The sequence below is a fragment of the Schistocerca nitens genome, chromosome 1 (genome assembly GCF_023898315.1).
Source record: "Schistocerca nitens isolate TAMUIC-IGC-003100 chromosome 1, iqSchNite1.1, whole genome shotgun sequence".
Lineage (NCBI taxonomy): Eukaryota > Metazoa > Arthropoda > Insecta > Orthoptera > Acrididae > Schistocerca > Schistocerca nitens.
In genome coordinates, this window is record NC_064614.1 from 930,492,047 (window position 1) to 930,506,854 (window position 14,808).

At 39.8% G+C, this 14,808-nt stretch overlaps 1 protein-coding gene across 2 annotated transcripts in view; it reads left to right on the forward strand.

Moving 5' to 3' along the window:
• The window catches only part of LOC126193450 (N-terminal kinase-like protein), a 138,119-nt gene that overhangs the window by 58,262 nt on the left and 65,049 nt on the right, over positions 1-14,808 (forward strand). For both annotated transcript variants that reach the window (XM_049932688.1, XM_049932687.1), the window contains exon 10: positions 10,606-10,741. In XM_049932688.1, coding sequence (XP_049788645.1) covers positions 10,606-10,741 — 136 coding nt within the window. The remainder of the gene's footprint in view (positions 1-10,605; positions 10,742-14,808) is intronic.

A 14,808-nucleotide genomic window follows, 5' to 3' on the forward strand; every position in this document is an offset into this window, starting at 1 on the left:
TCACTAATAGACTGTTAGTATAGTTATTCTACTAAGAGGTGAATTTTTTTAATGATAACTCTATCTTTAATTAAGAAAAATATGGATAATACTCAGAAAACTGGGGGAACATCAGAACCAGCCATGCCCATGACAGTGACAAAAGAAATGCCAGACTGGACTGAGGTAGCAAATGTAATTAAAGCACTAAATCTCAGACTTAAGCTTAGAGTCAGTGAATACTCAACAAAATGCTAGATTAGATGACCAAGTGCAGCTGCAAATGCTCAAATTGCAACTTCAGGTGAAAAATTCAGCTACTTTAAGACAAGAACTAAGTCTTCAGTTAGATTCAGTAAATAATTAATGGAAAATCTCATATAAAGATGTGAAACAAATACTAACAAAGAGATAGAGGGGCTGGCCAGTACTTAGTGCAGCCGATAGATACACAAAACAGAACAGAAAATTTACGTTCCTAGCTTTCAGAACTTTGTTCCTTCGTCAGGGAGGAGAGAGGGGAAAGAAAGGGAAGAAGGTAAAGTGGATTCAGTTACTCACAACCCAGGTTATGAAGCAACAGGGAAAGGTAAACAGGGAAGGCAGCAAGGATGGAGGCATGGTTCATGCCTCCATCCTTGCTACCTTGCATTTCTACTTTTTCCCTTTATACTTCTCATTTAAGTACCTATCTATATTTCCCTTTTTACATATTCATATACTTCTTTCTCAGAAGTCCTTCTCGTTTTCCATGGTTTCCAATAACCTTCATCTTATTTTATATAAGTAGGCCGAAGAATCAGGCTACACAAACACACGTGTACACAGAAAGAATGCAGTTACGCAAACAATGATCTTACACATCAAATTGGGAGAACCGTCAAGGGTTGTAGGGGAAAAGGAAGGTGTACATCAGGAAAGGATGCACAAATTGTCATTTACTGTGATGGTTCTACATCGCACACATGGTTATATAGGGACACTTTAGGGAAATGTGCACACATTGTCGTTCACTATGACGGCTCTACATTGCCTAAGTATGTGAGAGAAACTATCAACAATGATGATTCTATATTGCATATGTACATCAGGGATACATAAGAAGGAAGCGTGAGTAATTAAGGAGAGCATAAGCCAAGGAGGAATTAATGAGCATAAACCAGGGCGGAACTGATTGTGATAATTATTCAGGAATGGCAGTCGAACATTTGTTCTGGCAATTTGTAGGATAATGGGACAAGTGTAGCATAAGTAAATGTATGATGTATTGAATAGTGTATATAAATGTGGTGTCTACTGGAAGGTTAGAAGTGGAAGAGTAGTGGAGGACTCTAGGGGATTAAGTGAAGTATTAGGAAGTGAGTGTTAAGTGTGAAAAAGATTTTATTTTCCAGAGGATATTATGGTGTACATAAAGATGTATACTTGGGAAATGAACCATAAGTCCTACTCCGGAAGGATAAAGGGGAGTGCACCCAGCATTTATTGCATATAAAGGGCAGATAGGCCAAAGGACAGTATTGTGACAGAAGTCACACTTTTGTAGGAACTATTCTGGTAAATTTAAATTCTATATTCTACTAGCATTTTTATGTTTATGAGTGTCAGAAAGCACAATTTCATTTGCCCTGAGTTCCTCCAGACTACAAGCTACTGTAGGTAATAAAATCTATTACACACTAAAGAAAAAATAGTACAGAGAATTAGAATGAAGAAAGAAATTATTAAGTGTCTATGACACCTGGAGTTTGTGGCTGGAAATCAAGAATGTTGTCCGCACGATTCTTAGATATAAAAATACTAACTCCAACATCAGGTGAAATGCTCAGATAGTTATCATCAAAACAAAAAAAGAAGAGCTAGATATTAAGTACACGATTACTAAAAGAAATATAATGTATACTGATTAATATGTAAATTAGCGTTATGTGGGATATTAAAGTACATAATGAATATGTATAAAATATCCCGTGTTCGAGCTAAGGGGAGTGATATGTAGTGACTCCAGAATTCCTGTGTAAATTCTAGACACTCAGCCTTCCAGCGTCTCAAACACTCAATATTTTAAAAGTAAGAAAGAGAGTGGAAACACATCTACTGACAAGGGAACCTCCCCATTGCACCCCCTCAGATTTAGTTATAAGTTGGCACAGTGGATAGGCCTTGAAAAACTGAAGACAGAGCAATCGAGAAAACAGGAAGAATTTTTGTGGAACTATGAAAAAATAAGCAAAATATGCATACTGAGTAGTCCATGCGCAAGATAGGCAACTTCAAGGATAGTGTGAGGTCAAGAGCGCCATGGTCCTGTGGTTGGCGTGAGCAGCTGCGGAACGAGAGGTCCATGGTTCAAGTCTGCCCTCGAGTTAAAAGTTTAATTTCTTATTTTCGCAAAGTTATGACCTGTCCGATCGTTCATTGACGTCTCTGTTCACTGTAATAAGTTTAGTGTCTGTGTTTTGCGACCGCACCGCAAAACCGTGCGATTAGTAGACGAAACGACGTGCCTCTCAAATGGGAACCGAAAACATTTGATCGCAAGGTCATAGGTCAACCGATTCCTCCACAGGAAAACACGTCTGATATATTCTATACGACACTGGTGACGGCATGTGCGTCACATGACAGGAATATGTTGTCGACCCACCTAACTTGTACACTTGGCGAATGGGTGAAATGATTCTTCTACATTGCCCGATTTAGGTTTTATTGTGGATGTGATAATTACTCCCAAAAAAGTGATGGAAACATAAGAGTTTAAATGATTAATGGAAAATCTCATATAAAGATGTGAAACAAATACTAACAAAGAGATAGAGGGGCTGGCCAGTACTTACCTCAGCTCAGTACAGCCGATAGATACACAAAAAACAGAACCAAAAATTTACGTTCCTAGCTTTCGGAACAAATGTTCCTTCATCAGGTAGGAGAGAGGGGAAAGAAAGGGAAGAAGGGAAAGTAGATTCAGTTACTCACAATCCAGGTTATGAAGCAACAGGGGAAGGAAAACAGGGAGGGTAGCAAGGATGGAGGCATGGTTGTCGGTGGGAAGCCAAAGATATTATACTGTAAGTATTGTGCCAGCTTCAAACCAAAGAGGATGCATACAGAAGTAAAGAGGTATATAGTGTAAAGATAAACACAACTATGTAGGATGAAAAGATGTGAATGGCTAAAGAGGGAAGGGAAAGAGGAGAAGACTGAAGAGTAAATGGGAGTGAGGTTGTTTAACGTAGGTTCAGTCCAGGGGGATGGCGGGATGAAAGGATGTGTTGGAGTGCAAGTTCCCATCTCCGCAGTTCAGAGGGACTGGTGTTGGGTGGGAGAAGCCAAATGGCACATACAGTGTAGCAGGTTCCTCTCATTCACCCAGAACCTCAACTGGAAATATCACTTCACTACCCAAACACAGCCCCCAAATACTAGACCCAGTGTTGAACCCTGTCTAGAACAGTTCCGACCGCCTTCTCAAAGGGATCCTCCTCCCCTCCCCCAAAACCATCCCTTGCAGACATTTCAGGAATTCCTCACATCCAGTGTTGCCTCCCAGTCCTCCTTGAAGAACATCCCGACAACCCCCAACATCACCCCAGCTGAATCCCGTGCCATTAAGGAGCTGAAAATAGACCGCTCTATTGTCATCCTCCCGGCGGATAAAGGCTCCACAACTGTCGTACTTGACCGTGTGGAGTATGTGGCAGAAGGACTGCGTCAACTCTCCGACACCTCAACCTACAAAGCTGTTACCCAGGATCCCATTCCCTCCATCCAGACTGAGCTGCAGAAAATCCTAAAAATCCAAGGTCCCTCACAAGGCCTCACAACGGCTTCCATAGACTTACTCACTCCACCTGAGCCACGTACCCCTACCTTCTACCTATTACCCAAAATCCACAAAGAGAACCATCCTGGCCGTCCCATTGTGGCAGGCTTCAAAGCCCCAACAGAACATATCTCAGCTCTGGTAGACCAACACCTCCAACCTATCACCTGCAGACTCCCATCCTAAATCAAAGACACAAACCACTTCCTAGATCGCCTCAAATCCATTCCCACTCCTCTCCCACCTGAAACCTTTCTTGTCACCATAGATGCTACATCCCTTTACACAAACATCCCACATACCCATGGTCTCTCTGCCCTTGAGCACTACCTCTCCCAACGCCCACCCGAAGATCTTCCAAAAACCTCGTTCCTTATCACACTTACCAACTTCATCCTCACCCATAATTACTTCACTTTTGAAGGCCAGACGTACAAACAAATCAGGGGAACGGCCATGGGAACCAGGATGGCTCCGTCCTATGCCAACCCCTTATTGGGCCGCATGGAGGAGGCTTTCCTGAAGTCCCAACAGCTGCTTCCTCTGGCGTGGTATAGGTTTATAGATGACGTCTTTGTGGTCTGGACTCATGGTGAAGAAACACTCCTTAATTTCCTCCATAACCTCAACTCCTTTTCGAATCTGAATTTCACCTGGTCCTTCTCCAAAACCCAAGCCACCTTCCTGGATGTTGACCTTCATCTTGTTGAAGCTCACATCCACACCTCTGTCCATATCAAACCCACAAACAAACAACAGTACCTTCACTTTGATAGCTGCCATCCATTCCACATCAAACGCTCCCTTCCCTACTGCCTAGGTATTCGTGGCAAACGTATCTGCTCCAGTGACGAATCCCTCAACAATTACACCAATAACCTAACCAGTGCTTTCCTCTCCCGCAACTATCCTGCAGACCTTGTCCACAAACAGATCTCCCGAGCAATACATTCCGCCCCGTCCAACAACAATGTTCCTATCCCCAGACCACACAGAAGCATCCCCCTTGTCACTCAATATTATCCTGGCCTGGAAAACATCAACAAATTACTCCGCCAGGGATATGACTTTCTCAAGTCAACCCCTGAAATGAGATCATCCCTTGACAAAATTCTCCCCACACCACCCAGAGTTGCCTTTCGTCGCCCCCCCCCCCCCCCTAACCTCCGTAACATCCTTGTTAAACCCTACAATATTCCCAGACTACCTTCTCTACCCAGCGGTTCCTACCCCTGTAACCAACCCCGCTGCAAAACCTGCCCCATGCATCCCCCCCACAACCACCTACTCCGGCCCCGCTACTGGTAAAACATACACAATTCGAGGCAGGGCCACGTGTGAAACTACACATGTCATTTATCAACTGACATGCCTGCACTGCACAGCCTTTTACATCGGTATGACAACAACTAAACTGGCTGAGCGCATGAACGGACACAGACGAACTTTCCGCCTAGGAGATGTCCAATACCCAGTAGCGGAGCATGCCCTCCAGCATAATTCCAGGGACCTAGGAACCTGCTACACTGTATGTGCCATTTGGCGTCTCCCACCCAACACCAGTCCCTCTGAACTGCAGAGATGGGAACTTGCACTCCAACACATCCTTTCATCCCGCCATCCCCCTGGACTGAACCTACGTTAAACAACCTCACTCCCATTTACTCTTAAGTCTTCTCCTCTTTCCCTTTCCTCTTTAGCCATTCACGCATCTTTTCATCCTACTTAGTTGTGTTTATCTTTATACTATATACCTCTTTACTTCTGTATGTATCCTCTTTGGTTTGAAGCTGGCACAATACTTACAGTATAATATCTTTGGCTTCCCACCGACAACCACGCCTCCATCCTTGCTACCCTCCCTGTTTTCCTTTCCCTGTTGCTTCATAACCTGGGTTGTGAGTAACTGAATCCACTTTCCCTTCTTCCCTTTCTTTCCCCTCTCTCCTCCCTGATGAAGGAACATTTGTTCCGAAAGCTAGGAACGTAAATTTTTGGTTCTGTTTTTTGTTTATATATCGGCTGTACTGAGCTGAGGTAAGTACTGGCCAGCCCCTCTATCTCTTTGTTAGTAAACATAAGAGTTTGTCACATAAACTGAAAATAAAAAATTAAACTTTTCACTGGAGGGAGGACTTGAACCAAGGACCTCTCGTTCCGGAGCTGCTCACGCAAACCACGGGACCACGGCGCTCCTGAGCTCACACTATCCTTGATGTTGCCTATCTTGCATATGGACTACTCAATTTGTATATTTTACTTATTTTTTCATAGTTCCACACAACTTCTTCCTGTTTTCTCGATTGATCTGTGTTCAGTTTTTCAAGGCCTATCCACTGTGCTAACTTATAACTAAATCTGAGGGGGTGCAATGGGGAGGTTCCCTTGTGAGCCACTGGTTTCTGTGTGCAGGGTAGAAGTTTGTATTGAGAAGACGATAAGTGGGGCAGTCGAATGACACCAGCGGGTGTCTGCTGCAAGAGCCACAGACGCTGTGTGAGAGGACACGGAGTAATTAAATGCTATTCTTTGCTGTGTTAGTGAATGTGATTGTTGGAAAAAAAAGAAAGAAAGAAAAATGAACATTTAACTATAGACTTTTAACTTACTTCATATTTTATCTCTGAATGAAGCAAGACGCATGGGATGTCTGTAAATTATTTGGTTGTTAAAACCAGGCAGTTGTGATTATATTAATTGTATCTAATGGGTATTGGTGTAGTTGACTTGCAAGAGTTTGTATGCTTATATGAAACGTGTGGAAATGAAAATACACCTGAGCTGAACTGAAAGTATGAGGTACTGAGTTATTTCAAGTGAGAGAGATAGTAATTTTTTGGTTCCTCTAACCAGCATTATTTCTTCAGAGAAGAAGTTATGGAGATCGACACAGCTGCATATCCAGAGAAGAGGATTGGCTAAACATTTCAAATAAGTCAACTGTAGTAAGAGAGGTGTGGAGTTCGCAATCCAGTTTTGCACAGCTTCTCTTGTCACCGAAACCGTTAGAACTCCCACAGTTCAATGTGTGGTTTGCAGTAAGTGCACTATGTACTTACTGCAAACCACTCATTGAACCGTGACACTGAAGGAGGGTAGTGCTGACAACCGGAATGTTCTATATTCTCTCATGAATATCATAACACTATTACAAAGTTTTCCACTTGGTCCCTTTCCTGGGATATTCCAGTCAAAGCATGGTTGAGAGACTGTGTGAGATGTCTTTATCTCAAACAATGGAAAATCCAGGATGGAGTGTTACAATATTAGAGAAGGAAAGTTGCTACTCACCATATAACGGAGATGCTGAGTTGCAATAGGCACAACAAAGAGATTCATACAATTATAGCTACACAGGCGCGCACGCAAACGCAACTCGCACACACGTTTGCAGTTTCAGGCTGGTTTCAGTTGCCTGAGACTGCAGACGTGTGTGCGATTTGGTTTTGTGTGTGTGTGTGTGTGTGTGTGTGTGTGTGTGTGTGTGTGTGTGTGTGAGCGCGCCCGCGCGCCGGTGTGTATTTGTGTGTGTTGACAAAGGCCTTAATTGCCGAAAGCTGTAATTGTGTGAATATTTTTGTTGTGTCTATTGCGACTCAGTACCTCCACTTTATGATGAGTAGCAACTTTCCTTCTCTAATATTGTTACATGTCTCTATCTCTGTCACATTAACTTCGTTTCATTGGGTCCCTATGGAATTCCATCTCAGCAGATACTTGATCTGGTTTTTTGTTGTTTGATTTTGTGTACAATTTGGTTTACAGTTTCCATGCAAAGGCATTAAAAATTAAGTAAAATGTATGTTTGTTTTTGCTTTTTATTCACTCAAAATAAAAATCAATACTTTACTCAGAACAAGTTTTCAGAAATAGAAATCTCAAGGAAAGTGAAAAACCTCTAAAATAGTCTAGAATTTGTGGGTTCCCCAAAAGCATAAATTAGATACATTTCTGGAAAGAATGTTCTGTTATGCCCTCATCTTCACTGTTTTTACTCATACGATCGAAAGTCTGCTTCCCTACTAATGCTACAGAGAAATATATAAATGATAGAGAAATGATTTTGGTAGAAAAGGAGTGTCACATGAAAACAATATTAAATCATTTGAGTTACCTTTCTGTAAATTAATAAATTTGCAGTTAATTTTTGTGATATTTTGCTTAGTTGTCCCACTCAATAGTATTGTAATTTTTAAGTAATTAGGTTTTTTCCCTGATGAATAAACTTATTGTTCTTTTTTGTAGAATTCTCACTACAACATACACATTAGAGACTAAGTAATTCATCCAGTGCAGATGAGGGGGTCAAATACAAATAATGATATTTGTTAGTAACATAATTTGAGAGTATGATGTTCATGACAGCGACACTTGGAAGTAAACATCGGTTCGCTAGCTCCCAGTGTCTGACATGGGTTTTTATAGAATGGAGGAACAGACAGAGGTAGGTGCCAGAGTTGATGCTGGATTCACAGGTTTATATATGGTGGAGAAGGCAACCGTGTGCATTCTTAAGCAGTGAATACAAGATTTCTAGCAGAAGTTGATCAGGCCGGAATACACTGAATCTCAACTAAACTGAAGGTACACAAACTGAACGAATAGGAATGCAGAAAGGGAAGAAGCATGGCTACAAAACATTACGCAATGTTGACATGAGTGAAGGACTCGAGATAGAGAAATATGTTTATATAACAGTTATAGTAATGATGTACAGGGGAGGGGAAAATAAAAGTGGCCTGGAGAACAGAGTTCCAGACTAGGGTACAAAGAATTACAGCAGAGGAAAGGAAATACAGTTTTAACCTGGCGATAGCAGATGTTGAAAGTGACCACTATTCATCTCTTGGCACTTTTGGGCCATGGCCAGCAAGTTACTGAAGATTGATCGAAACTGGAATTGCTGCAGTCTCATCCATAATGTTCTGCTGCAGTTCTTTAAGACTGTGAGGGTGGTTGTGACACACCATATACTTGATGACTCCCCACACAAAGTAATCACACAGGAGTGAAGATTGTGTAAATGTGCCCTAAGGTTCAGCCGGCTATATGGGCAGTTGCTCCATCCTATTGGAAATAACTGTAAGTTTTTCTTCCTCCGTTAATGCTGCCACAAATGGTTTCAAAATGTTGGCAAAGTAATGCACTGGAGTCGGAGTCTGATGAAAGAAGATGGGACCAGTAATGCAACGTACAGATACTGCACACTAAAACCCAACCTTCTGATCACACAATGGTGTTTCATGGAAATTATGCGAATTCTCCGCTGCCCAGAACCTTTGATTCTCTGAGATGACATAACCACTCAGGTGAAACCAAGCTTTATCAGACATAAAGAACAGATCTATACCCAAGCCATTCATTGTTATCTCAGTGAACAGCCACTCACAAAACTGGAGGCACTGAGGAGTATCTGCTGGTTTTAGTGCGTGAACAACAGGCGCTCGGTAGGTGTGCAGGTCCAGGTGGAGTATCTTCTACATGATCATCGTGATAGACAGGTCTCTTGTGATAGGCCTCAAGTTGATTTAGGAGGACTCTGAAGCATTTTCTGGTGAACTGCAGCCACAGTTTCTGGTGTGTAGACACATTTCAGAATGTTTTTGACTTATTCAAAAGAAATCGTGTCTCATGCCATTTTTGGACTAAGCTTTGCATGGCCCTCTTTGCTGGCACTTTGACACCATTAACTTCTCAGCAAACAACTGACTACACCGTTTCCACAAGTTTGTTGTCACATAACTTTCCATCATGAACACCCGGTGCTCCACTCACACTGACGCAGCCCACACAATGCTCTGAACTTGTGTGGATCACATGGTGGGCGTACACATGATGGCTGCACCACAAATGCAGGCATTTACATACAGTTGTATCCTCTCATCCAACCCACTTTTATTTGCCCCACACTGTATATAATAATGGTAAAATATTGTAATGAAAGTGCCTTTCAACATGAGGAAAGTGTCCTTAGACAGCAAACAAACAGGTGTCCTGAAAAAATGACACATTGTGAAAAAGTTACATTGGAGCAATAAGCGGAAGAGTGTAATGTGATGGCTGATAATGTGTGTAGTGCTGATGAGTATGAGGCATATGCACACACTGCCAGGTAGATTAATATCAACAAAATGTCAAAGCTCAACTGCTGTATATGAACCAAATGACAAAGATGATTGCAAATTCCCATGTCTGCCATGCTATAATGGGACTGAGATGAGAAGAAAAAGTGCTTCATGTATGCTGATTCATGTGAACAGTTTACGTTACTTTGTTCAACAGTGAAGATTGTACTATGTTTCCACGTGACACACTGTGTCACAATCACACGTTTATGTGGATTTGCATTTATTAATGTGAGTTATGACAGAGAGTGCTCTGTGTAAAGTCAGCTAGGGGCTTATGTTAGTCAAATTTAGGATCCAGATATTTCACACAATGGACACCATCAGTGTGGAAGACTATGGCAGAAATCATGGGGTCACAGGTGTCATAGGTGTGGGGATATGAAGAATATAAGGCAACAATGTAAGGAGGAACTGTGACATATTAGTAGGAATTTACAGAGTGCCTGATTCCTAGTATATGATCAAATTCTCTTAAAACTAGTCTGGTGCACTTATCAACAATGCTGCTTTGAAGGCTTCAGGCTTAATATTTGCATTAATGTTTCCTAGTTTGTCATAGCATAAACTTCATTTGTTATTGTTAGTATGGTTTATCCATTAATGAATGTCATACTTGAAACTGTATTACCAAGACCAGATTTCATATCTCATAACGATTCTTTTTCATTTCTTCAGGGTGGTATTCGAACAAACACCACTGTGTGCCTAGGGAAAATAGCTCAGCACCTGCATCCACAGATAAGACAAAAAGTCTTAATTTCTGCTTTTATAAGAGCCATGAGGGACCCATTTCCTCCAGCTCGGAGTGCTGGTAAACTTTATATTTAATTTGTGTATGTTATTGTGCATGCTTTTATTTTCAATCTAAATAATATTTATAATTATTTAAATTTATTTATGAGCATCTTTTTAGATTCTGTAATTTACATTGTGTACAGCTCTCGATTGAAATGTGCTATCTTTTGTGTGTGATATTACCAACAGTGGGAAGTATGAATATAAAACTTTAAATTTCTACTATGCGATGTATGTACTTAATCGTTAAACATATTTGGGGAATTTTCTGACAGTTATGGCTAGAACATATTAATATTTGCAAGTGTAATTCATGCTCAGTAGTCTTGCACTATTTGTAGTTTATTGACGCATCTTCTTTATACAGGGTGCTCCACGAAAATATGCAAATATTTTAATTTGTATTCTATTAGTAAAACTAAAGTAAAAAGTTCATATAACCATAGATCCGCGAATGTTTTATTATGGAGTTACGGCTAGTGAAAGATTTCGCCTGAAATTTAGCAACTTTGCTAATATGAAGCCATCGCAAAACTGTATGGGGTTAAAGTAAAGCATGATTTCCATTGTTGTTATTGATCTAGTGAATGTAATATAACATGTCCCAGACGTGTATCTGCAGTAGTTTTCCAGAAAATTCAGAGAACCAAAGAAGTAATTTCATAAAATTTTTAATTTATTAAGTATTTGGCCCAATTTGTTTTTTAAATTTCAGACAATTGCACAAAGTTTTCAGCAGAAGTTGTAGAGAATTTAATTTTGGAAAAATGATGGTAATAATGCTAACTTAAACTGTATGAAAGTGACAGATACTCTACAAACTACAACAGTTACTATGTGGTTTAACTTAAATACACTGTTATTATTATGTTCTTTCGCTGAACAATACAGAAAACTAACTTATTGCAAGATTAGGAAATGACTGAAACAACTCACTAATGGTTGCCAACAATGACATAAATGTTTCTACATTCTTAATGGAAAGTAAACAAATAACAACAAAATCAATGGAAACCGTGCTTTACTTTAACTCCGTACAGTTTTGTGTTGGCTTCTTAGTAGCGAAGTTGCTAAATTTCAGGCAAAATCTTTTATCGGCCATAACTCCGTGACTAAACATTTACGAACCTATGTTTATATGAACTTTTTTCTTTAGTTTTACTTGTATAATAACGTATTAAAAACTAAGCATATCTTCGTGAATCACCCTGTATACTCCAGCTGTCAATATTCTATTGTAAATTGTGGAAGGTTATATGATACGGGATCAAAGAATTTCTGTTTATTCGTGCAAAACACACATGCAGGTATCCGTTGCATTAAGGTCTCTTGGTTTTCTTGACACATTAATGCTTGAGTGATAATTTAAGCTTTTAACAACTGCCTTAGTCATCTTCAGAAGCTGACTTGTGTATGATATTGTGCTGGTCTTTTATATCTAATACCGGCCATCTTACAACATGGTGATGCCATACAGAGTTCATGGGGATTGCATATTCTGCCAAAGTTTATGGTGGTGTCTGCATTGGAGAAATGGTAATAGTGACACTGGTACCGTTGGAAAGTAAAAAACTTGCTGTAGCATCTGAGCACCTGACCATTATGCATCAATGCTCTTTATCAGATTATTAATCATATGAGTAGTATGTACACTAGTACTAAGTTCATGATTGTTAAGGAGAAAGTTGAAAACGTGTCATTTGTAGAGGTTTTACTTGAATGAAAATCAGATGGATAATTTGGTCCCTCTGTGTACTGCAAGCCACCACATACTTATTATCTCAGAAGTTTGCTGTTTTAAATAAGTTGACACATAGAGTCACAATTATTTCTGAAAAGGACTGTCCAGACTGCAGTAGTAGACATTTGAAGAAATTGATCCAAAAGTAAGACTACAATGAACATGCTGTTAATTCACACTGTAAAAAATGAGAAGGCAAAGAGAGTTAATCCACTCATAACTCTCCTTCCTTTTTTTGAGGCTACTTGTACAAAAATAGGTAGGCTCCTTGGCACACAAAGTATTCTGACCAATTGTCAGATCTTGAAGAAGACAGGACATGCTCTGCAAAATAGTTTGTTGAATGCTACTAACAAGGAGAGGTCTCCAGCAGTGTGATCGATCTTCTGAAACTGCCTAGATGGTGATGTAGGTTAAGATCCAGGTATCACGCATTGCAGCCATTCACCCTGGTGGGCCCTCATTTGCGAGTAACTGAAAAAAAAAAAAGCACTTCAGAATTTTGTGTGCTACTCAGTAGCATTTAAAAAGTTGTGTTACATAGATCGGTTGCATTGTAAAATAGATAGGTTAACAGCTTCACATAAAGGAGGTTGTCAGTTTGAATCTTGTCAGGTGCACTAAATTTTTATTTTTAAATATATATGTAAATAACTGTCATCTTAATTTTTATTCAGTTAATTGATTTAAATGTAATTGTTTAGTTACATTCCTTTGGCACATAATTTTAATCATAATATTAACTTCATTTGCTCTCATTTTTCCTCCTGTCATTCTTTCTCCACTTGAAATCTTTGTTCATGTGTTTTTAATTAATTTTATATATTAATTTCTATTAAATTTCTTTTGTTTCATCAACATTTTTTCATCCACATTATTGCGTTCATTATATCTATTTCTCATTTTGCTTGAATTTTGTTTTACTTATAAACCCGTCTTTCATTTAAATTTTCATCTGCATTATTTTGTCCATAGTGCAGTAGTTATTTAGGTTATGTTTTAAATGTTTGTATGTTGATTATGATGCAAAAAAAATTGCACACGTGGTAACAAAAACATATTTTTCGCACCACTGCACAAATATAAATGAATTATTTTGTCTTTTGTTTCTTGATTGATAGATTGGCAATACACTAAGCAGATTCAGAAGGATGTAGGTTGCAGTAGGTACTGGGAGATGAAGAAGCTTGCACAGGATAGAGTAGCATGGAGAGCTGCATCAAACCAGTCTCAGGACTGAAGATCACAACAACAACAACAGATTGGCATTTTCAAATAATTGAATATTATAATAGATAAATATAATTAAATTTATGTTCACAAAAATTGTGATTGGAAAATGAGTGAGATAAAGGAAAACACTACAAATGAAAATGTTCATACAGTGATTAAAATGATGGGACAAAGGAACAGAAATTAAAAATTACATTTAAACCAATTAACTGAATAAAAGTAATGATCAAAGTAATTTTTGGGTAAAGATTTAAAAATAAAAAAAATTAATGCACCTTAAGAGATTTGAACTCACAACCTCCTGCATGTGAAGTTGTTATCCTGTTCATTATACCATGCATCCAGGCTATTTAATGCAACTTTGTTAATACAATTGAGTGTCACACAAAATTCTGAGTTATTTTTCATCAATTGCTTACAAACATGAGCCCACCAAGGTGAACAGCTGCAGTGTGTGATACCTAGGATCTTAACCTACATTACCGGGTAGATAGTTTCAAAAAGTTGATCGCACAACTTGGGACCTCTACCTTTAAGTTATAACCACATTAAGTATCAAAATTGGGACAAATCGGGTAATAAGAACAGGCTTATGTTTGATGAGACAAAAGTCATATCCGTTGCATCACCATGTGTTGATTCTATCATGAGAGAAGGTGTTGAGATCAGAACAGAAGCTATATTCTTTGTGGTGCATGGAAGTGAGAAATATACGACATTGTTGACGTAATGGGGCCCCTTACGGATATGGCAGCAAGAGAGGGGAAGAAAACCAATGTGCACTCCGTGTGCATACCAGGGGGAGTCATTCCAGATGTGGAAAGGGTCCTTCCAGATGCCATGAAGGGTACAGGGTGCACCCATCTGCAGGTAGCCGCTCATGTCGGCACCAATGATGTGTGTCGCTATGGATCGGAGGAAATCCTCTCTGGCTTCCGGCGGCTATCTGATTTGGTGAAGACTGCCAGTCTCGCTAGCGGGATGAAAGCAGAGCTCACCATCTGCAGCATTGTCGACAGGACTGACTGCGGACCTTTGGTACAGAGCCAAGTGGAGGGTCTGAATCAGAGACTGAGACGGTTCTGCGACCGTGTGGGCTGCAGATTCCT